General features: G+C 31.8%; 3 protein-coding genes across 4 annotated transcripts in view; 1 reads left to right on the forward strand and 2 right to left on the reverse strand.

Annotated features, from left to right (window-relative positions):
* The window catches only part of LOC145758872 (uncharacterized), a 28024-nt gene extending 11473 nt beyond the window's left edge, over positions 1 to 16551 (reverse strand). The window contains exons 1-54 of the mRNA XM_082572550.1: positions 16414 to 16551; positions 16171 to 16296; positions 15668 to 16065; positions 15442 to 15493; positions 14541 to 14640; positions 14261 to 14351; positions 13927 to 14092; positions 13583 to 13652; positions 13218 to 13425; positions 12672 to 12899; positions 12267 to 12411; positions 11625 to 11829; positions 11315 to 11420; positions 11137 to 11245; positions 10774 to 10954; positions 10459 to 10619; positions 10224 to 10347; positions 9971 to 10128; positions 9688 to 9860; positions 9542 to 9607; positions 9345 to 9460; positions 9034 to 9175; positions 8828 to 8936; positions 8548 to 8649; positions 8294 to 8443; positions 8120 to 8229; positions 7881 to 8050; positions 7582 to 7772; positions 7340 to 7498; positions 7135 to 7244; positions 6892 to 7064; positions 6614 to 6807; positions 6377 to 6546; positions 6218 to 6319; positions 6012 to 6136; positions 5824 to 5934; positions 5582 to 5724; positions 5272 to 5393; positions 5123 to 5195; positions 4903 to 5031; positions 4656 to 4785; positions 4402 to 4566; positions 4091 to 4213; positions 3824 to 3972; positions 3490 to 3693; positions 3191 to 3359; positions 2923 to 3120; positions 2634 to 2838; positions 2375 to 2540; positions 2134 to 2280; positions 1861 to 2031; positions 1469 to 1716; positions 1198 to 1368; positions 986 to 1082 (exon numbers count right to left, since the gene is read on the reverse strand). Coding sequence (XP_082428676.1) covers positions 986 to 1082; positions 1198 to 1368; positions 1469 to 1716; positions 1861 to 2031; positions 2134 to 2280; positions 2375 to 2540; positions 2634 to 2838; positions 2923 to 3120; positions 3191 to 3359; positions 3490 to 3693; positions 3824 to 3972; positions 4091 to 4213; positions 4402 to 4566; positions 4656 to 4785; positions 4903 to 5031; positions 5123 to 5195; positions 5272 to 5393; positions 5582 to 5724; positions 5824 to 5934; positions 6012 to 6136; positions 6218 to 6319; positions 6377 to 6546; positions 6614 to 6807; positions 6892 to 7064; positions 7135 to 7244; positions 7340 to 7498; positions 7582 to 7772; positions 7881 to 8050; positions 8120 to 8229; positions 8294 to 8443; positions 8548 to 8649; positions 8828 to 8936; positions 9034 to 9175; positions 9345 to 9460; positions 9542 to 9607; positions 9688 to 9860; positions 9971 to 10128; positions 10224 to 10347; positions 10459 to 10619; positions 10774 to 10954; positions 11137 to 11245; positions 11315 to 11420; positions 11625 to 11829; positions 12267 to 12411; positions 12672 to 12899; positions 13218 to 13425; positions 13583 to 13652; positions 13927 to 14092; positions 14261 to 14351; positions 14541 to 14640; positions 15442 to 15493; positions 15668 to 16065; positions 16171 to 16296; positions 16414 to 16489 — 7987 coding nt within the window. The 5' untranslated portion in view covers positions 16490 to 16551. The remainder of the gene's footprint in view (positions 1 to 985; positions 1083 to 1197; positions 1369 to 1468; positions 1717 to 1860; positions 2032 to 2133; positions 2281 to 2374; positions 2541 to 2633; positions 2839 to 2922; positions 3121 to 3190; positions 3360 to 3489; positions 3694 to 3823; positions 3973 to 4090; positions 4214 to 4401; positions 4567 to 4655; positions 4786 to 4902; positions 5032 to 5122; positions 5196 to 5271; positions 5394 to 5581; positions 5725 to 5823; positions 5935 to 6011; positions 6137 to 6217; positions 6320 to 6376; positions 6547 to 6613; positions 6808 to 6891; positions 7065 to 7134; positions 7245 to 7339; positions 7499 to 7581; positions 7773 to 7880; positions 8051 to 8119; positions 8230 to 8293; positions 8444 to 8547; positions 8650 to 8827; positions 8937 to 9033; positions 9176 to 9344; positions 9461 to 9541; positions 9608 to 9687; positions 9861 to 9970; positions 10129 to 10223; positions 10348 to 10458; positions 10620 to 10773; positions 10955 to 11136; positions 11246 to 11314; positions 11421 to 11624; positions 11830 to 12266; positions 12412 to 12671; positions 12900 to 13217; positions 13426 to 13582; positions 13653 to 13926; positions 14093 to 14260; positions 14352 to 14540; positions 14641 to 15441; positions 15494 to 15667; positions 16066 to 16170; positions 16297 to 16413) is intronic.
* A 1558-nt stretch (positions 16552 to 18109) lies between these two features.
* On the forward strand, positions 18110 to 20272 carry LOC145759700 (uncharacterized). The gene has a single exon (XM_082573550.1). It carries the CDS (start codon positions 18110 to 18112, stop codon positions 20270 to 20272), a length of 2163 nt encoding a protein of 720 aa, XP_082429676.1.
* Positions 20273 to 20324: 52 nt separating this feature from the next.
* On the reverse strand, positions 20325 to 23197 carry LOC145758880 (bifunctional arginine demethylase and lysyl-hydroxylase JMJD6-like). Of its 2 annotated transcripts, none has more exons than XM_082572566.1 (7): positions 22943 to 23197; positions 22268 to 22567; positions 22010 to 22181; positions 21803 to 21929; positions 21536 to 21692; positions 21288 to 21468; positions 20325 to 20755 (listed from the first exon to the last, which is right to left on the reverse strand). In XM_082572566.1, the coding sequence occupies exons 1-7, from the start codon at positions 23128 to 23130 to the stop codon at positions 20741 to 20743; spliced, it is 1140 nt and encodes a 379-aa protein (XP_082428692.1). In that variant the 5' UTR covers positions 23131 to 23197; the 3' UTR covers positions 20325 to 20740. The 2 variants fall into 2 exon arrangements, with proteins under 2 accessions (XP_082428692.1, XP_082428691.1); XM_082572565.1 differs by having other exon boundaries at positions 21265 to 21468.

The following is a 23197-nucleotide window of genomic DNA, read 5'->3' on the forward strand; positions in this document are numbered from 1 at the left end:
AAAATCGACATCCTGAAAAAGGGTTTCTTGAATGACTTGCAGCATATCATCAGCTACATCGATGATCGATAAAATATCCTTATCAAGATATTGTAATTCATCTAAATCAGGATCATGTGATTGTTTCATAAACTTGTGAATTGCATCTTCGAACAAGATTTTTATCACTTTTGTATAATACGAACAATTTGTGCTTTGCCCTTCGAAAAGTGAGTCCAAAAAGGTATCACCAGCTTTGCTTAAAACGTATCCATTGGGATTATAATGGGGCGTGCCAGTTATGTCAAATAAACTTTCTTGAATTAAAAGAGAAAAATTATGAGACATTTCGAGAATGTATATCACATCTTGATCTAAAACTTTAAGAACGTCTTGCTTAATTTCCGAAAGCTGAATGAAGTATGTTTCTTGGGCCTTGTGGAGTAACATTTTAATGATAAATATATCTTCTGACATATTCAAAGCCTTTGGATTTGGTATTCGCAAATCCGCTTCCAATGTATGGTTAGTAACAACAGGCTTATTAAATTGATCACTTTGCAATTTTGGGCTGCTTAAAGGCGCTAAAACCAAATTAGTTATTATAAAACAAAGTTTAATTGATCAAGCTATGAAACTAAATGCAAAAATTAGTAATTTGAATTATGTAAATTATTTAAAATCCAGCTTTGTAGTTGGTTACTCAATTAAAATGATTGTTTTCATGCTCTAATAATTAAAGTTATATTTGTATTTAAACTTTTGATTTTATTAAGTAGCTAAAATTATAAGCATAGACTACAAATATATTCTTCATGATATTACAATGTCACCTATTGTAATAGTAAAATTATTTTAAATATCTAAAACGGATATCTAGTAATCATTAATAATAGTATCAATGTACATGCACTTAGCAAGTTTCATTAAATATTAGCTTGCATTTACATGGCATAATCCTACATAAAGATTATATTATAAAAAAACATGCAAAGTATATAGTCACCAGGTTGACAAATTGGACAGCAAGCTCCATCCGGAGTAAACTGATCAAAACAAAGAAGTGGTGGACACCTTTGTTGAACACAATTCACATTGCCATACTAAACAAAGTAAAAAAATATTACAAAATAGATGAACAGAGAAAGTCACTGTTCATATTCCGCGTAGCGTTTAATATTTTTTTTATAAAATTCCAACGATTTGTTAGTAACTTACATTGCAAGTGCATCTGGTGCATTTATTTTGCATGAAGCTTTGTCTATTTAGATACTGTTGCCCTTGGTACGTACAGGCCTCGCATTCTGAACAGCATGTGTCATTCGACTGGAATGGGTGACTACACTGTGAAGATGGGCAAACTATTTCTCTACATTCAACAACTTGGTTCTAAACAAATAACAAGAGTTTTTATTTTTTTGACAAAATCATTTAAATTATCAAAGTCAAGATTTATTTCTTAGCTAGATATTTACGCGTAAAACCATACCATGCATTTACAGATCTGACAATCTTTCATTTCCCAAGTGTCCCCTTCTCCATGACCATCACAAGTTAAACTATCAGGACATGAATAACAGCATTCATCTGTTTTTTTAATTGGATTTCTGCAATTTAACACAGGGCAGTTGAAGTTTTTCGGCCTGCATATTATATTACCGGCTCTGCAATGACAAGTTTGACATTGCTCTTCAAAGTGATCACCGTTCATGTATTTTGAATCTTGGTACAGGCAATCTAAAAAGAAAATTAAAGTTACTTATTTGTTATTTCCCGATGTCAAACAACGAAACAATTTTATTGAATTTCAAGTCGACTTTTTAAAGCATCCGATAAAAATGAATATATTTGTTTCATAAACAGTTTTTATAAATCACTTACTGTTACAACTTTGGCAGCAGTCGCTTTCTTCTTTAAAAGGATGTGTACAAGATACACCGAGGCAAGCGTTTGGAGTGCAAGATATCATACCACTATGGCAGCTACATTCGTTACACCTACCTTTCCATGTAGCTGCTTCAGAGTAAGCCATACCGGTGCTGTCTATACACCCTTTAAAGCAAAACAAAATACCACATTGTATAATAAAGCTATTAACTTAGATTTTCTTGAAAGATTTCAAGCCCATAATAAGAACATAGAACGTTGGCTTACCATAACAATTGTACACTTCTCCAGTGGTGCCGTTATAAAACTCGGGATAACATCCACCACAATTTTTATTCCTACACTGTGCATTTGGATAACTACCACATCGTGCCTTCAAGCATAAGTCTTCTTGGCAATCAATAAGCATTGTGCCTAAAACATATAATGTAATATATTTATAGAAAAACAATTAAGCTTGTTAAAAGCATTTAGCGTCTAAAAATATTAGATAAACAGGTTAACTTACCAATAGAGCAACCACTGTACCATTGCAAATAAAAACAAAATTGTTCATCTGGAGTTATGGGTGCCCATAACAAATCACTAGTTATGGAAGACAAGCGAGGAGTCCAAGTACTATCATACTGGTGAGTAGTTAACCACTTTTGATGGTAAAAATTTACCAACTCCTCCTGTACATAAAATCAATAATAAATAGTCACAAAACTATAAGTATAACAATTGATTTAATGCATGTATTTTACCCATTATAAAATTTAACTTACGTTATTTAACCAACCAGCAGAAATCCAAACAGGTATGTAAGAGATAGGAGGACAAATACGTTTAATATGTATAAGATTAGCGAGAGGTAGAGATTGTAGTTGCATGGTAGCCACCACGAAGTAACGTAGATAGTAACTGTTGGTGTAGTGATAATTACAGTTTTCTCTGTCATAACCACGTTTATTGAACCCATAAGCGTTATATCTAAAAAGAATTCAAAATTGAACTTGGAAAATATATACACTTCAACCGCATTGCATGAATTTTATAAATATTATAGATATTTACCCATCTCTATCAAGACCATTTTGATCGAACCCTAATCTGTTATATCCAAACTGATCAAACAAACTTGATACTCGTCCTTGGTCGACATTTCTGTCCAAACTTCCGTTTTTGTACATTCCAAATGGAGTTCTACCTTGCCGGTCAAATCCATTTTGATTGTAACCAGAAGTGTCGTACCCGTAGATGTCTATACCATCCCTATAACAAATATATTTAGTACTTTTAAAAATTTGCAACTTTTACATTAACATTTATCTTTTTACTATACTTGTTATAGTTATCTGTGTTGTGTCCAAATCTGTCCCAGCCTTGGATATCAAAACCACTTCTATGAAAACCATCGGTGATAGAAAAGCCTTCACTATCGTACATTGTTCCCATGTCTTTAACCCCGTATCGGTTCCGACCCTGGATATTATATCCATCACTATTAAAACCTGATGAATATATAATATACATAGAAAATCTTTATATTAACAATAGAATCAAAAGAAGATTAGCATTAAAAGGTTCAGCAAATACTAAAAATAATTTAAAAATTACCAAATACCACATTGCTTTTCTCACCTTGTTGATCAAACCCATGCCTATCAAAACCACGTTCATTTACTATCAAAGAAGGTCTAGCCTGTGAGATGTTACACGGAGCACCCAATGTAGGTAATATATACATCACACAAGATTGCTGCTGTGTAGAAAGAATATCGTCGGGAGTGACGTCAAACGGTTGAAGTTGACTGTACCTTTTAACTGGAGGAAACCTAGTCATCCCTTTACAAATGCACATTTTGGTGTTAGGTGGGGGATAGAAACCGTTTAATATAATAAAGAAAAAACACTTGTTTAAACAAGAAATAACCGTAATATTACAAAGCTATGGCACATAAAAATAACAGTATACCATGAGGGTTTCTTGCTTGCCATTGAGTGTATATAAAATCCATAAAAGCCCAATGAGATAAAAATAAAGGATCGTAAGGACTAAATGGGGAAGCCATATGACCACCCACCCATAAGTGAAATAAAGCAGACATTGCTTCAAGTTGAATTCTAAATAAGTAAAAGTATTAGGTCATTAATGTAGGTGGCTCATGCTGCTAATACCTGAACTAAGTATAAAACATATTTTTTACACATGAAAGCTACATTTCTTGACTTATGCACCAACCTGAAAGCTTCATAATCAGGTTCATGTAGTAAAATGGCAAAGTTAACAGCATCAGGAAGATGAATCGAAGTGTTAAAGTTTCGACGAACGCAAGGATGCCATGTACGTCCAAAAGGATGATGTCTGGTAAAAAAATTTGTGTAAATATAAATTAATTTTAATAAGAAACAAATTAAGCACGTTGACACAATCTGTTTTTAATTTATAAAACTAATTTAAAGCTTTTAAAAAGTATAACCAAGATGTTTTGTGAAGTTTGGATCAACTAGTTGTTGTAAACCGAAATAGCTTAATCTAAGTAGAAAAACTACCTGACGCAATTACTTTCCATCTCTCCATTGCCACCCAGATATAAATTGCTCCACACTATCGAATCGTTTAGTGAACCAACATCTATTGTCCAATCAAAATACGGAATATGAACGTTGCAATCTGAATTTTTTTGCAACTCTCGCTCGACAAGTTTTAAAAAGTATCTGTAAATAAATAAACAAAAAAATATATTTGTCCAGAAATTTAGTTGTAGAAGTTAAAACATTTTTGTCTCAAAACTTGTAACACTAACCTATGCCAAGGTAATGATAACGTTCCTCCATTAGCATGAGGCATATGCCTTGAATGAGCACCAACAAAATAATCCCAATTTCCCGACGAGTGAACTTTCTCCAGCGCTGATCGATATTTCTCTAATTCGCCTTAAAAATGCTTTTTATGTTAAAACAATATCATAGACCATTTTCATATAATATTAAAACTGTTTTCAATAAAAAAACAGCAAACTTAAAAAGTTTTGTAACTACGTAGAAACATACTTGGTGTTAAATCTCGGATTTCTTTTCTTTTGCCAAGTTTTTGACACGAACATTCGACAGTCCCACCAAGTGTACACATACATTGTTGGCATGCCTCAATAAATCTTTCACCAAACTTGTACAAATTGCCTTATAATATAAAAACATGATTATTATCCAAGTGTTTTACATTTTTACTAGAGATATTAAGGATGATAAAAAATACTTCAATTTAACTTACCATTATAATTGCATCCACAAGAACCACTACACTTAACATCTTCACACCGTTCACCAGGTGAAAATTTAACAACCTTAATGAAAAGTAAGCAATCTGTTTAACAAATGTCTGAAATATGCTTTTCCAGCATACTTGTTTTGTTATGTTACCTCGTATCCATCTTGTAGAGAATCGCATTCAGATATAGACGAAGATCTGCATTCATAATCAAACCCCATATACAAACCAAGTTGGTTAAAGCCATCCTTGTTTAGCCCATTGCAACTGAAACCTGTTTAATATAACACCACTTTTAGCAAAAAAAAAAATTATAAAAAATATACGCATATTATCAGCAACACAATCTTCTAAATATATAACGGTCTACCAAATAAAATATATATACTTAAATAGAATACATTATAACATATAAAAAGAATTTTTGAAACAAAAAAGTTGGATTTAAAATAAAATAGACACCTGCACGATCAAACCCTTCTGGGTTAAAACCAGTTCTATCAAAGCCTTGCAGTTGATCATATTCTCCACTTGGATTGTAACCCCACCTATTAAACCCAGTTTCTCTATGGTAACCGTTTTGGTCGTAACCTTGGCGATCAAACCTGAAATACAATTTTAAGTAGTAATTTATGCGAAACAACCTAAAAAAAACTAATGTTATTTTATAGTTTGAAAACAACTGGACATTGACAAACAATTACCCTTGTTCATCATATCCATAAATGTTATATCCATCATGGCCAAAACCTTTTAGGCCCAATATCTGACTTCCGGTTGGCATTGAGGTATGTGGGGAGTGGAATCGTCCATTTCTATATATATAAAATAATTTTATTATTAATAAAATTATTTTTTCTTGAAGAAAATTTTAAATACAAGTTATTTTTACCTGTCCAAACCATTGTTGTTAAATCCGTACTTATCATAACCTTGACTGTCATAACCTATCATCATTGAAGTATTATGAACACTTCTATAACAACAAGCACCAATGGAACATCTAAGATCACATGCCTAAAATTACAACATAAGTTGTTAACATTGTTTAGGAAATGTCGTTAGCTAAAATGTAAAACAAAACAAACCACGCTTTACCTGCTTGTTAGGAAAGTTGTTTAGATTGCCACCACATCCAGAGTAAACAAACGACTCACAGACTCCACTTCGTAAGTTAAAATGCCAACGAGTTACCGAACCCTAGAAATCATATGGCATTTAAAAAGACTATTTATATTAAATCATCAACTATCTTACCTGACATCTTCCGGAGACCTTAGGCAAGCTGCAAGTATTAGATGCTGGTTGTTCACACAAGGATCCAGTAAATTGGTCCAAGCACTCACAGTAGAATAATTCTGACGATGAACTAAAACGTGATGGATTACAAGTACCTCCATTTTGACATGGGTTAGATTCGCAAGGATCTAGAAAAGAAAAAAATATTAAATGCAAAGAAAGATCCCTTACAAGTACTTGTTAATAAAAGTTTACCTTGACAATTCACCTTTCTTCCATCTAAATAGAACTCTGCAGTGCAACTTGGTTGACACATATTTACCTGACACCTTGCATTAGGGTGGAGAAGGCAGGTGGCATCTTCACAAGGGTTCACGTGACAGATAGCAAAATCGTCACCTTCAAGACATGGGCACCAAGTCATAAACATTTCAACATTGAAACAAAACCTGCAAGTAAAAAAAATGCAAATCACGATAAATTTTAATTTCCAAAAAATTTAAATTAAAGTTTAAAATAAGAGTTAACATTACCTATCTGCGTAGGTAGAATTGTTATTTAACTTCATGTTTGGTAAAGTTGACAGCAAACTTTTTGATGCAAACCATCTGTGTTTTCCCTTTGTACTTAACATAAACAAGGGGCCACAATTGCGTTTAAGTGTTATCAAAAACTGAACAGGTTGGACGGATAGCATCTTCCATAACTAAACAAAAAAACACATTGTAACTTTACATTTTAAAAACTACAACTGAGATCTTATAACTCTTTTAAACCTTTTGTTGATAATACAAAGCATGTGGGCCGTTGAAAAAATAGTTGCAGTGGTCAGAGTTATATTCCTCCGCATCAAACCCAAATCTATCAAATCCAGATATTGTAAAACCTAGAAAAATCAATTTTAATTATAAAGTTGACATCCAACATTGCAAAAAACGTATACATGTGTATATAGTTCTTTCATTTGAACTGTTAACCTACCATCTCTAGTAAAACAGCAATCATTTAAACCAGAATCAGCGTCAAAATTTTCAAGTAGTTCAAGTTCTCCTGTTCTTGAAACTCCATAAATGTTAAAACCGTTTCTATCAAAACCCATGTTATCTAAGCCATATCTGTTGTAGCCTTCCATGTCATAACCTAAAATAATATGGTATAATAATAAAAGTTTGATTTAAATTTAATATGTTACACTTTTATAAAACATAAATCAGTTTTATTACCTGCTACATTGTAATCATCACGATTATATCCTTCTTTATTGAATCCATATCTGTTGTATCCGTTTTTACTGTAACCTGATCTATTATAGCCATGTATGTCATATCCATTTAAATCAAATCTTCCACTTCTATCCAAATTACCAAGTTGATCACGGCCTAATATATTATACCCATAACGATCGTAGCCATTACTAAAAAGATTTGAAATATTAATTAAAACCCAGTAGTGTTATAAAAAATAAAGCAAAAGTTACGAGTCAAAGGAAATTTCAAAAAAAAATTTCAAAAATGTAAAATACCTTCTAAATCCTTCTCTGTTAAATCCTTGTGCATTAAAACCATCTGAGCCAAAAGTAAGAGCAGACGAGACATTGCATGGTTGATGTGTAGTCGAATATTCAACACAAAGCCCACTCCATAGATAGTCAGAACTCCAATCCAAACTCAGCTGATTCATCCCAGATGGTATCTAATATATCACATAAAGTTATACCATCAACATCAAAAATAAATAAACTTAATTTATTTAGTAAGTAACCTGTGCAGTTGGATGATTATGTTGCCACTCGGAAAACAACATGTCAATGTAAGCATGGATAGAGTAGAATAACGGATCGTAAGGACTACCAGGCGTATCAATATCACCACCTTCAAAATACAAAAATAAGGCGTTTACTTGCTTTAAACCCTTAGTAAGAGTATTGATACTTACCAATATACATCCTGACATAAGAAACGATTTGATAAAGTTTCGAACTCAGTTCTTCAAGTGTTTCAGCTTTGGTTGCCATAAGTACGTCAACCATGTTCGGTATGTTCACTGTCTTGTTGAAATCTCTTACAAGACAAGGCACCCAGGGCACTAAAGATCAAACAAATATAAAACTTTAAATAAATGTTAAAAATTTTACCCGATATGATATGACAATTTAATAAACAATAACGTTAAAGGTTTAATAAACATACTTGATTTAAGATTGGTGATCAATCTAAAAGGATGGTCGCTAACACAATGTCCGTCTCCACCAAAGTAGTTAGGTTGCCATATTATTGAGTCAGAAAAGCGACCTTTAAAGAGGAATGCATATATTAAAAGTTTGATCAGTTGTACGTAACGACCCTTATACAAACTTTTTTACTTTACGGTCCTTCTTATTTTAAAAGACCTTGGAGTACAAGTGATCAACAGAGTCTATCTGAAGTAGACTTTATTGTTATTAAAACAGATTAGTATTGGTGCGCTTACCAGCGTCCATAGTAAAGTCATAGTAAGGAATTGAAAGCGAGCAGTCATGTTGTTTTAACAAAACTTCCATTTTCTTTAGAAAGGCTCGATTCCACAGTAAAAAATGATTCTAAAAAAAGAATAAATAAATAACTTGATTATTAGTGTTTTAATAATTTAATTGTTAAAAACTTATTTTCTGGCTGATACAAAATGAATAAAAATACTTGTGCTACTGGAGATCTTCTTATGTATTCATCCCTTAGCATGTTCCATATATTTCCCCCTCCCTCTAACTCGGTGGTTTTCATTGACATTACAGCTTGTTGGTAATTCTCTAGCTCTTGAGTTGTAAAACGCCGAATTTCTCTAAAATTTAAACAAACTACTTTTGAATTTAATCACAAAGTTTATTATCAAGTACATCAGCAATAAATACCCCTATAAACATTTTCATGTGTAAATACCAACAACATACATTGTAAAAAAAAAGTTTGAATGTTGTTATGTTTATAGTTTACTAGAAGGTGCAGGTTACCTTCTATGAGTAGGAGTATGGCAAGTGCAGTGAATACTGCCTCCATCAACACAGGTACAAGCTTGACCACAACCAACATTTACCGTTCCTCCCAATTCAGTTTCAACTCTTCCAATCTAAGCAGTAAATGTGAAATACGAGTAAGAACATACAACATTAATGTATCTTTAAAAATTAAACAGCTAAAAGTTACTTACCCTGCAAACATTTTCTTCGTGACAGTTAGAATTATCGCAAGTTTCTCCTTCAATGAAACCAATTACCTAGAGTGATATAATTTAAAATTACTTCGCCGATATTAGATCATACATACTCGAGTCTTTAAATTTACAAACATTCATACCTGCATGTTGGATTGTTGTACACTTATCTTTCTGCACTGTTGTATTGTCTTAGCTCTGCAAAGTTTGGTAGGGTTAGATGTTGCAATGTTTTGCACTATACAACACGAACCGAAAACGCAACTCTGTCGACATTCCTGTCTTGTTGAAAATCGGTTAATGTTGCCACCACAACCTGAATCAACACGTACAACATTTGACAGTGCCCCAACAAATAAAAACTATTTCTACAAATAAAAACTATACAAAAAATCTACATACTGGCATGCACAATTTAAGACTTACCAGTGAACATAAATTGCTTGCATGTCTGCGTAAACTTGTTAAAGTACCACCGTTGCACTGGCCTTTGATTTCTTGTGCAAATCGTTCCACTATCAGGCAGGTAAGTGCAGATGTTGCATTTAAATTGACACCTAGGTCCAACATGAGTGTCTGGGCATCTAAAATTTACAGTTTTTTTTTAAATATCTTTAAGCCCGAATCAAGTTGCTTATCAACTTTTGCTTTTATATTCACTTTATATTTTTTTCTAAACCTGCAAGTAGAGTTTCCACTATTATCATCACATTCTCCTCCATTAAGACAAGAATCTCCACCACAAGCTTGTGATAAAGAGCAATTTTGACCCAAAAATCCTTCAAGGCATTCGCAAGTATAACCTGCAGAAGAAAATTGCATTTTCAATATTGAACAAGTTTAAACAACTCAAGTCTTACAGAAACAATTTATTTTTTCCGTATTTATTTTAATTTTTATAATAAAGCGTTTACCTGACAATTGGTTGACACAATTTCCACCATTTTCGCAAGGATTTATAAAACAATAGTTAAAGTTCTCGCAATTACTTCCATAGTGAGTAGGTGGACAAGTACACTTGTATGAACCATGATGTAGACTACTGCATCTTCCCCCATTCATACAGGGGTGCCTCCTAAAAAAATATGCATGAAAAATATAAAGATAAAAACAGAATAATGTGTAGAAATATATAAAATTTGCTACAGAAATTGCCAATTATAATCAACCATTAGTCTGTAAATGCTAACGGCAAGTATCAAACCCACAACCTCAAGTTTAACTCAAACCTGCAAGGATGTTGTGATTCACATCTGTCCCCGACAAAACTCGGCTTACATCTACAATAAAACCCATTTGCCTCGTTCAAGCAGAGTCCGTTATTTAAGCAAGGGTTGGATGAACAATAGTTGTAAACCTCGCAGCGGTCACCCGTATATGGTGGCCTACAGGTGCACTGGTAATTTGAACCTGGGTCAGGAAATAAAGATAGTATGGTCCGTTAAACATTAAATAGCAATATTTGTCTTAAAAATTTTTTGTAGTGACGTACACCACTTAGACTTTAAAAACCAACTTGATATGGCCAGAAGTAGAAAAACGCTAGGATATGTAATAAATAATTTCAAATGCTTGCATTATTTTGAGTCTACCTGACATAGAGCAAACAGCAGAATTGTAACATGGGTTTGGTGTGCACAGATCTCTAATTTCACACAAGTCTCCAGTATACCCGTTACTACATTCGCATGTAAACGGTTGCTAAAAAAACAAAATACTTTGTAAAACCAAGTTTTTTTGCGAAATTCGATTAGTTTAAATATATATTACCTGTGCATTAAATGGTCGATTCAAACAAGTAGCAGAGTTTTGGCAAGGCAATGCTCGGCAATAATCTAAAGATTCGCAACGAGGACCAAAATACATTCGAGAACATCTGTATTTTTAATTTAAAACACGGACATTTTCATATTTGAATTTGATAGATCAAAACCGATAACTTCATTACCAAACTTGATCATTACCAAACTTTATTACTAAATCATTACTAAACTTGACATTATTCTTTAAATTAAATTGACAAACAATGGCAATTGAAGCACTGTTTTTAACCTAAGTCAAAGAATTGGCCTTTACTTACCTACAAACAAAAGCACTACCCTGGTTCTCACATGTACCTCCATTCAGACATGGCCTACTAGCGCACAGATCTGAATTTTCACACCTAACACCAGTGTATGGTGGTCGGCAGTTGCATAAAAATTGGTTGTTTGAACCTTGTACGCACTGACCATTATTAAGACAAGGTGAAGAGTGACATACATCGTAGTTTTCACAATATCGACCTATTTCACAATTTCATTAAAACATTTTATCAAGAAAGACAATTTTTATATTTATTTATACTCGGTGTGGAATGATCGACTTCACGACCTAAACATAGAGTGACACCATTTACCCTGACCCAGTCCCGAGTTGCTTTAGGCAGTTTGGAATATTAATAGTTGCTAAATATTTATAAGCTGCTTAGCAGGAATTCATACCGTTTATAGCGCCTTACCCAAGGGTACAATAGCATAAGAGCAGTTAGAATCGAACCAAGGACCCATGTAGTAAAAGCAAGTGTTTTGACCACTACATTATGTCGCCAGTTATTTTATCACCTTGTTAAATTATTTAATCAACAATAATATAACATTTATGTTTTTTATAAACATGTTAAATTATTTTATTTTTTCAACTTGTTAAACTATTTAATCAACATTAATATAACACAACAAACCATGATATAAAGCTGTACAATCACAACTAAAACCCGTTTCAGTATTGGTGCAAACTCCGCCATTCATACAAGGTTCAGTGAAACAGTAATCTTCACTTTCACAACGCTCTCCAATAAAACCATTCACACATTCGCAATGGTAAGCCTAAGATTTAGAAAAATCCTTTAATATTTACTTACCATTTTATTATACTTTATAAGTGTAATTCAGTAACATTTAAAGTTGCTATACAAATAACACTATAAAAAATTTTTGCAAGCTTTCACAAGTACAAATACAAACTTTATGCTTTAAAGAAATCTTTTATTTTACGGCCTTCTACAAATTCTTAGCTCACTTTACGTACCTAATGTTTTGTTAAGACGTGAAGTACATTAACCATTTTTAACTTCAAAATTACTTACGTTATTTAAGGTGCTGCAAATTCCCCTATTTAAACATCTCCCAGGCGGACAGTGGTCACTTATTTCACATTCATTACCGCTATAACCTGGAATACACTCACATTTGTAAGTTAAATCCACACTGGACTTAACACAAATTCCTTGTCTGTTGCAAGACAATGGTCCACACAAGTCAGAATATTCGCAATTATCGCCGCGGTAACCTGATCTGCATCTACATCTATAACCCTGAAAAACAAATGTGCGAATTTATACAAGTTTATTTTTATGTTTATTTATCCACGATGTGGTAAGGTCGACTTCACGACCTAAACATAGACTAACATTATTTACCCTGACCCAGTCACGAATTGCCTTTGGCAATTTGGGATAATATAAATTATAATTGACCAATAATTAAACTGCTTATTAAGAATTGGGTCAGCAGGAGTTTATACCGTTTATAGCGCCTTACTCATCACGTCATGTAGCATAGACTAAGTGTTGTGATCACTACATACACTTAATAAAACAACTTGGTTTTAAAAGGCCATGTGAATAACTCACATTTCGTTCACTGACGCATTGTCCATGATTTTGACACTGGTTGTTTGAGCACCAATCCAAAGTCTCACAATGTTGGCCGACATATCCCCCATTACAATCACACCTATAACCCGATTCTCCGTTAACGCAAAGGCCACCATTGGAACATAAATTTGCGTGGCAATAATCTACGGTTTCACATAAACTACCGGTGAAGCCAGCAGGACAACTACGTGAAAACAAAAATATATATAAAGATAACTGAAGATAAATTTAGCATTAGCTAAATCTTAATAAACAAGGTATTGAGAAATAAATTAAGAAAACAATGTAAAGATAAAATGGATAGATTATCTTAGTTAAAAATTCTGTAACTTTTAATTTACCTGCATGTAAAACCTTCTTCACTTTCTTCACATATACCATTATTATAACATGGTGAAGAAGTACAAGAACCTGCCACGAAATTAATAATAACGACGCATATTTACACTTGGTTTGCTAATTATTATAAATTATCAGTAAATTAAATGAGCCTTCAAAAATAATTGTTTAAAACAACTGTGGTAAGATAAGAACCTACAGGTGTTTTAAAAGAAAAACAATTTAAAGCAATTAAGTTTATTGCTGTTTAAATATTAGAAATAAAATTGAGTTTCACTTTGAAAAAAATTTTAAAACAATTCTGATACAATTTATTTAACTGAATTCATATAAATTAATGACTTACCCTGGCATGTATTGGTGCATGTAATTACTTTATTGCTGCATTTACATGTTTCACATTCAGTTATATTCCATATTTGATTGTGTAAATAAACAATGTTAGATTCTAAGCAATGTTGAGTATTGCAATCACATCTTTCCAGTGCAGCTACCCTTTTCTCCATAAGGTCCTATAAATATAAAAGTAATAAAGAAAAATATGTTAGATATATAAAAACGGTAGTTATAATTCTTTTTTTTAAATACCAAAGGAAAATAATGTGAGTATTTATTTAATAAGAAAAGTCACAGTATCAATATTAATTTTATTTCAAACAACTATATGTGTTAATATTTACATAGGATTTTTGTAGTATTTTAAGTGAAGTTTGAGTGTCTATAATCTCCTGGCGACACAAAGACAAGTTTTCCTCCATTTCTGTTAAAGTCCTATAACAAAAAGTATGTTAAAAAATTAGCAAAAAAAATATAACAAAAATTTTTTTTAACATTTTTCAAAACAAACAGCAAATCAATTGATAACCATTAAGTGTGTATTAATCTTAAGTAGGCAAACCACAATGGCAAACCGGCCTGTCATTTTAACCACCTATGACATCATAATAGGCCCATTGTTACCTTGAATCGGCACTGTGGCGTGAAGTCGTTCTTCTTTTCGACTTTGATGATGGTTTCCTATTTGCTGATCGCTTTTTCTGGGCAAGTAATTGTGTGTTGTCTGTGAATTAAATCAAGATAAGAAATCTTTGTGTAATAAACAAGCTGTAATTGCTACCCATCTCGAGTTAATAGGTCAATTTGTAAAGCTAATCACTGTGTAACAGTTACAATAGTTCCTTGTTAACTGGAAATTTGGTTAAATTAGGCATGACTTTGAATTAATTACCTAGTTACATAATGTTTGTATATATCAATGTTGTAACTTATTTAGTATTTTAACAAATAATTAATACACACAAAAATCAAACATTAAAACCAAAAAATATTATTTTTTAATTTAAAAAAATACATTTCCTAAATAGAATTAAATGAGATTATAATTTTTTAAGTGGACAGGAAACAGTAAAATAAACATCGCAACACTTGGAAGATTAAGATCGATTGCCTGCAATTTTATGCCCTAAGGTAACAAGGTAAATCATATTAAGCCAATAAAGCTAGTGTAAATAACCACACACAAAGAAGTGCATTCAAGTGTAAAGGCCATAAATAAACAATTGCCTTCTCACATAAAAAATCCTAAATCAAACACAACCTAATATAAAGTTGGTTATTAAATATTCAATTATATATTAAAGCTATACTTATATATTGTTGACAAAACTAAAAATATGCTTTTCATTTTTTTTGTGTCAAATAAGTAGGCTAAATAATCATCACAGCTAAGTGTGTGTTAAACATTTAAATGTTTGCTAAGACTACATGTAACTTTACTACAAAAGCCAATATTAAAAAAAAAATTTTTTCCAATAAAGTTATGTGGTATATATAAAATTAATATGAAAGTATTAGATTTTACCTTTTGAAGGTGAAATGCTTGGAATATAAATAAGTCCATGCTGTATACTTCCCTATTAAAACATTTTTTAAACAAAATTAAGAAATAAAATGTTATACAAACATTACAAACCTTCTATTTAGATATATTTTGGAATATTGTAAGTTCTTTACAAGCTAAAGTTTTTAAATTAAAAATATAAAAAAGACCCTTAATGCTACTCCAGGATAAAATTTTTATTACTTACTGTAAATGAATGCATTCCTGTATTTTCTCTTCCCCCAATAAAAAAAGTTGTATCCAATGGAAAGGATAAATATACTCCGGTGTGAACTAGCACAACTTGTAAATCAGAACCATCGCCCCAAAACGACAAAGTTGCTGTCCCGTTATTGTTATTCCTTATTGAAATTACAAATGTAAACCATTTTTTTAGGAATTTACCATCCCAGTTAAAACTAACACTTTGGTCTTTATTGTTGGTTGTTATGTAGTTTAAATTTATGCTTGGTGTTATAGGGTCAAGCTGAATGTCTAATATAGGTTTTCGATTATATGCATTTAATTGTTTTGCTCGAAAAATTGACACAGTTCTCTTTTTACTTGGCTTTAACTTAAGCTCAATCGATAGTGAGTTCTTTATATCTAAAATTTAAAAAAAAACAATAACATTTATTTATAACATAAACATACATTATTTTTCTTTTAAAAATTTACAGTTTTAACATTACTAAATGTTCAAAGTTTTACCATTAATAACTTGATGCTGTACACTTTCTTCTACAACAAGAGACCCAGAATTTTTCTTCCAATTCCATCGATTTTTTTCATAAATAACATTATTTTGTTCTTGTATATTATCAAACAAGTCAATGCCTTCAAAAAACAACAACAAAATTTAAAATTTAAAATAAGATTATTTTTGCATTGTTCCTAAAAAAATATATACATTTAACATTAAAATTTACATAAAATATAAAACTTGATATTTACCTTGTGTATTTGAAGATGCTTTAGTTTGTTGACTATACAGAAATACCAAACAACACAACAACGTATTTAACTGCATGGTTTATTTATTTAAGCCTATGGATTTTATTATATCTTACATTCTTTTTCAGGTTTAGCTAAAACTTTACAAACTATCTATATATTATTCACAATTGTTTAAGCTTTACAAATGCTTTCAGAGAATTAAAGTTACCTATTTTTACTTAATAGTAAATATAGCACTCTTGCCAAGTTTTACTAGCTGACTAAGCCGTGTTTAATCTTTAAGTGAAATTATCTAAATCGCAATGCTACGCAAACAATTTATTCAAAAGTCCTTTAAGGTCAAGTGTCTAAAGCAAATATCTTAGACAACTATAAAACCACGTGTAAATAGAGTAAAGCACAAACACAAGATAAGCTAACCAGCGGCGTAAAAATGCCCGCCTGTCTCTCAGTTTAGGCAAAAAACGTTGGAATTTGCTTTTCCTTGTAGAAAAACGCTCTTGCCACGTGCCTACGCGAAGTAACGACCTAGGGGGTTTTTGTTTATTTGTTTACGTTTAAGGCAATAACTTTGAATAATATTAATAATTAATTACTTTTTTTTAATTTAAATTTATCAGTCTAATATGTCATTTAATAGTACTCACTGACTTATTTACATTTTGTACAAATAAAGTCTAAGTCAATATTAAAACTAATCTAGTTTGATTTAATCTTAATTCTTAATCTTTAAACAAAATACTCAAGCCCTAACTCGAACATCAATGAAAGGCTTATTTTCTTAACTAAAGTCTTATTTATTCTAAATTAGGATTGTATTTACTCTAGCAAGACGTTGTTTTGCAATGTGCGGTCAACCTTAAAGTAGCGTAGGTTTGTTAAGCAGAAAAATAAGCTGTTTTAAGAATACCACTATTATATTTCAGTGGGAGTTGCTCTAGACAAGCTTTACCTGATAAAAACAAACTTCAACTATCTTTTCTTTTCTTTACACGTTTAAACCAAACCCAGTTTTGTTCGATAAAACCTGTAAATCCTTGTTAACTTCGCAAAATACTTTTATTGCGCAAGAAACATCGCCAAAAGTCAACCACCGCATAACGATAAACTGTTTATTTTCGTATCACTTTTTCGTGTAACTTAACGCAATTCGTAAAGACTGTAATTTACAATAATTGGGTTTATTATAAAGGAGGTATTAAACTGTTTTAGTTTTTATGTAAATAGAGTATTTAATGTAAGAAAATACGATACGAATTTAATCTAAAAACTTTTTAATACTACGTCAAAAAAAGCCAAAACTAAAAGAATACCGTAATCTGTGTTTAAAAAACGTGTTTAACATTAAATCAAATATATTTTTTTACGCAAAAACAAATATCTATATAGTTTTTAATTTGTGCCAAAATCAATAAAATTGTGCCATCTGTAAAGCCAGTGCCAGAAATAAAGTCATTTTTTCCCGCCAAATCTAAGGGGTTTCACCTATTTTTTTCACCCAGCATTAACCTTAAATGTGCCCCAATTAACAAATATTTGTTATTTTTGTAGTGCTGTAAGGAAAAATACGGTTAAAAGATAATTACTTTGTTATTTTTGACCTTTTTTTACTTTCAAATTTGTTGTTTAGACGTACAGACGTATTTTACTGAAAATAAAGCTATGCATTAATTTGAAAATTAGGCTTAACATAATGGGAATAACTGGCTTGTTGCCCTTTGTAGAAGATGCTACCGACAATATCCACATCAGCAAATATTCGGGACAGACGATTGCAGTGGATACATATTGTTGGATACATCGTGGTGCGTTTGCATGCGCCGACAAACTCGCCAAGGGTGAAAAAACGGACATGTATGTTAACTATTGTAAAAAATATGTCAAACTTTTGGTTAGTTTCAACGTGAAACCGATTTTGGTTTTTGACGGTTGTCGTCTGCCCTCGAAGCAGAGAGTTGAAGACGAGAGGGCAGAAAGACGACGTGTAAATCTCGCTACAGGTCGACAGTTGCTTCGTGAAGGACAAACCAGCTTAGCAAGAACTTACTTTACAAAATGTGTGAGTGTTACATCGGAAATGGCGCTTGAAGTGATGACAATGGCAAGAGAGATGGGGATCGATTGCATTGTTGCTCCTTATGAAGCTGATTCACAATTGGCCTATTTCTCGAAACACGATATTGTCCAAGCAATAATTACGGAGGATTCTGATTTGCTGTGCTTTGGCTGCAAGCAAGTGATTTTTAAACTGGATTTAAACGGACGTGGTCGTGAAGTGGTACTAGCAAACCTAGGAAGGGTTAAACATTTAGTTGGTTTTACACCCGATCTGTTTCGACATATGTGCATTTTGTCAGGATGCGATTATTTGCCAAGTATAAAAGGCGTTGGTCTTACAAAGGCCTGTAAAGCTTTAAAATTGTCAAAGAGTAAAGATTCATATCAGGTTGCTAGAAAACTACATCAATATATCAAAGGATTGGCACCAGTTGATCCCAGCTATGGTGCAGAGTTCGAAAAAGCTGATCAAACTTTCTTGTATCAATTAGTTTTTGATCCACGGGACAGAAAATTAATACCGTTAAATGAATATCCCTCAAACCTTAATGCAAGTGATCTCGAGTTTGCTGGTCATGTTAAATCAGATCTTGAAGCATTTCAAATATCTATTGGAAATATTAATGTTAATAACCTTAAAAAAATTGCACATTTCAATGTAGACCAATGGCTTTTAACTCTTCGACCTGACAAACAATCAAAAAGTATTTGGAAAACTGATAAATTGAATTTAATTTCGAATTCATTATCTCAAAATGAGGAGTTTGTTGAAAAACCAATACCTCAAAAATTGAATAAAACTTCAAAAAAAACTCATTTATTACCCAGACATCTTAAAAAATCTTCAGAGACAAAAACTTCTTATTCTCCTGAAGAGGTTTTAAAAGCTTTAGTAGAGAAAAATACTTCATGTAATGAAGAGACAAAAACTGTTAATAAACCTGAAAATGCAGTCAAACTGCAAAATTCGGGAAGTGATGATGAACTATTGAATTCTTATACGAAAAAGAAAAAGGAAAAACCCGAGAGAGTAACATTGAAAAGTCGATTTTTTTCTAAAAAACAATTGCAAAAACCGATCTTATTACCAATTCCAGACAATAAGGAGGAACAAATAAAGTCCTTAAAGGATAAAAAATTAGATGAAATTTTAGTTGAAATCGATGACTTAATAAAAGAAGAAACAGAAAGCAGTTCTAAACATTCAAGGAATCGAAGTTTCTCCGAAAATCCATTCGCGAAAAAACATCAGCTTAAAAGAAAAGTAGGTGAAACTCCAAGCTTGTTCACACCTAAAAAGAAAAAGTCCTTACCAGATAGCCCAGATCAATTCAACTGTAGTTTATCCCCCATATCAGATCACAAAAACCGCTTAATAGAGTCTCCGATACTGAAAAAGGAAACACAATCACATGACGAAATTACTGATCTTTTTGACAAGGAAGATGATAAAGAAATTGATTTCGATAATGTCTCAGATACTGATGATAAATTAAAAGATGATTCTAATACATCTTTACATAGCGACGAAGGTATAGCCATCTTAGATAATATTTCTTCTCCAAAACCTTTACAAAATATCGATTTAAATATCAAAAACCAACAGAAACCTGATGATATTATATGTATTTCAGATGAAGAACCAAAACCAATTAAAAAAACTTTGGGACTAAGTAGAACTGTATCCCGTAAGCAAAGCACTGGGAAATCTTCAAAATATTTTTGCAAAGCAAAAGCGAGTGGTTTAAAAGGAAAACAACCTTCAATTTTGAATTTCTTTAACAAACCTAAAACATAAAAACAATATTTTGAAAGGTTTTCAAGTATATACAAAAGTATCGAAGCTTTTTTATAATTTTCATTAATTTTTTTGTCGAAACATCAAAAATTTTATATCAATTTTGTTTCCCCTATTCTTTCATGTTCATTTAAAATAAAAAAAAATTTTTGTTAAAAAATTTTCTTTATTCTTAGGATAGACAAAAGCAGTGAGATATAAAAATGCTCGCTATAGATATTGCTCAAGCAAATTGAAATTTAAAAATAGCACAAAGCGCAAAAAATTATCTTGCAGTTTTTTTTAAGCAGTGATTATTAAATAACAAATATGTGCTACAAAGGTTGGTAAAAGGCAAATTCATGATTCAATATTCAAATCCTGATATTAAAGCGTTCAATAAGTACATGATGAACTTGTAAGGCAAATAAATTAAATAACAACTTGTGGAAAAAGGTTTTAAATGGTTACAGAACCTTTTGGTTCATTCTAGCACGTTTCTCCCTATAAAAATATAAAAAAAAACAAGTTAAAAAATGAATCAATAAAATCCCAGATAAAAAATATATGCACGATTTAAAAATACTTAAAAAAATACAAAAAAAAAGTTAAAATTAAAAAAAAAAACACAGCAACCCCACTTGAAGAAACTCAATAGCAATAAACAAAAGAAGTTGTTTAGTTGACTGCAAAGACTTTGTAAGTTAAATGATCATGTGTTAAGCTAGCAAAAATATGCCAAATTTATAAGACTGCTTAACGACAATTCTTAAAAGAGTATTCAATGATACCTACCTAGTATAAATAGTCTATTTATTTAGGAAAAGCAGCCGCATAAGCTGCATTTTAGCCACCAATGTCACCTTTAAAAGTTGCTTAGTTTGTTTGAAATTAGATGAAAAAAATATTTTTTTTTAATGTATTAACCTGTTGGATTAAGAATTAAAACAAAAATTTGGTTTTAAAGATTAATAAAAAAAGGCAAACGATGATATTAGTTAATTCCACCTCACCCTCCTTCTAACACTCCATTGACCTCTGTTGGTGGCTGTCGTTTCCGGTGATTTACTTTCTTGTCCTCTTCATCTGAAGAATCTGAGGATGAGGAGTCACTTGACGAGGATGAAGAGTCACTGGAGGAGTCGGATGCTGCGTAAGATTCCATGGAAACCGAGTCAGCGAGCTTAGCAACGTCAGGCTCTTCTTTTCGAAGAATTCTTTAAGATCAAAAAATATTAAACTTCTAAATCTGTAAAAATTTATAGACAAAGTGAATTAGATTACCTTATCCATTTTCTTGACAGTTTGGGTCTTCCTCTTACAGTTTTTGCCCAAACTGTTGGAAAGTTTGTGACAGAGGCAAAGTTTTGAGTACAAGCTATCGTGGTGTCTAAGTTTAAAACTAAATGCCACCAACCTCCAGGAATAAATACCGTTTCACCTTAAAATAAAAGTTAATTTTGTTATTAAGTATCATAAAAAATATAAAATTTATTTTTTTAACGAAATTTGTTACTAATTGCTAGAAACAGTTTTAGTTTACCCCATTACCTGGTTTTTGTAGGATTTCCAGGGGTCTGTACTCTTCGGGCCAATCTTTTGTTTGGGTTCGAGGGTAAATGGTTTTAAACCAAGTTATGGCTTCGTCTTGCTGCAAACCTCCCTCCGCTTTCTTTACCTTGAAGTTAAAGATATTTTTCTTAAAAAATCCCATAAAATAATTACCAATAAACTTAAATTCTTAAAAAAATGACGTACTTTGATTAAATCTTTCGGAACTTTATTGGGAAACAAGCACCATCTTTTATGTCCGACCACTAAAGCATTCCAAGCTGAAGTGCCGAGTGGGTCAATGTGGATTCCTGTCCCTGACAACTTGGGTCCCATCACAAACCACCTATAAGGGGGCCTCTTTTTCTCACCTGCCCACCTTAGACATTATTTAAAATATGCAAGTTTATGATAAGAAAAAAAATTGAGAATTGAGAGTTGACACAATTAAGTATTTATGTTTACCAAAACAGGTCATTTTTAAAATATTTTGGAACTTGGAAATCTTCCAGCAGTTGTTTTCTTTTCGCATGTTCGCCGTAATTGCTGTCGAAAATATAAAGTGGGCTGTCGTCGTTCGTAGTTTTCATGTAATCGATATAATATTTCATCTTCATTTTAACAGAATATCCGTCATTGTCCTCCCCACATTTAAATTTTTGGTTGCGATATTTCTTGCGGAGTTTTTCTAGGTTCCATTTAGAGTTTGCTTGCCAATCAAGTTGGCTATTACACATAACAACGGGAATTGAGGGTTTCTCATATCTGCATGAAATATTTTAAAGTTTCCTAAGTTAGATAAACCCTTGAAATAAAAGTGTGGTTAGCAAGCCAACCCAATATTACAAATGTTTAATTAACCTGTTTAATACAAATCATCTTCTAATAACTATTTATTTAAATATAAATTAACTTTTTTTGCTACATATATATATATATACAATTAATTGTTTTGACGCTACCATTTTATTAACCATTCAAAATCAGGCTCTTTACACATTAAAACTTCTTCATATTTTAACTTTGTACATATAAGATAGGCTATACAAACAAAGAAAAATGCCACATAAGATGTTTATTTATATATTAGGCTTATGTAGAAAACTTTCTTGATAAAAAACTTCGCAAATATTCACTTACTTTTGTACAAATTCTTCGCACGTTGTTGTTAAATAATCAATCCTTTCTACATTGTCTTTAACTGATTCGTGCGAAACATCAAACCAGTCTTGATAACCAAATCCACTCCAGCCCTGTTCACCCTTAAGCTCGGGCCTAGCTGCTTTCTTAGCAGTTCTGATACGTTTTCTGGACCTATGTGAAGACATTTAATATAAATTTATTCCAAAAAATACAATACGTAGTGTTGCTAATATTAGGTCCTACTAAAATAAG

Source organism: Corella eumyota, chromosome 7, assembly GCF_963082875.1.
Source record: "Corella eumyota chromosome 7, kaCorEumy4.1, whole genome shotgun sequence".
In the NCBI taxonomy this organism is placed as follows: Eukaryota; Metazoa; Chordata; class Ascidiacea; order Phlebobranchia; family Corellidae; genus Corella; species Corella eumyota.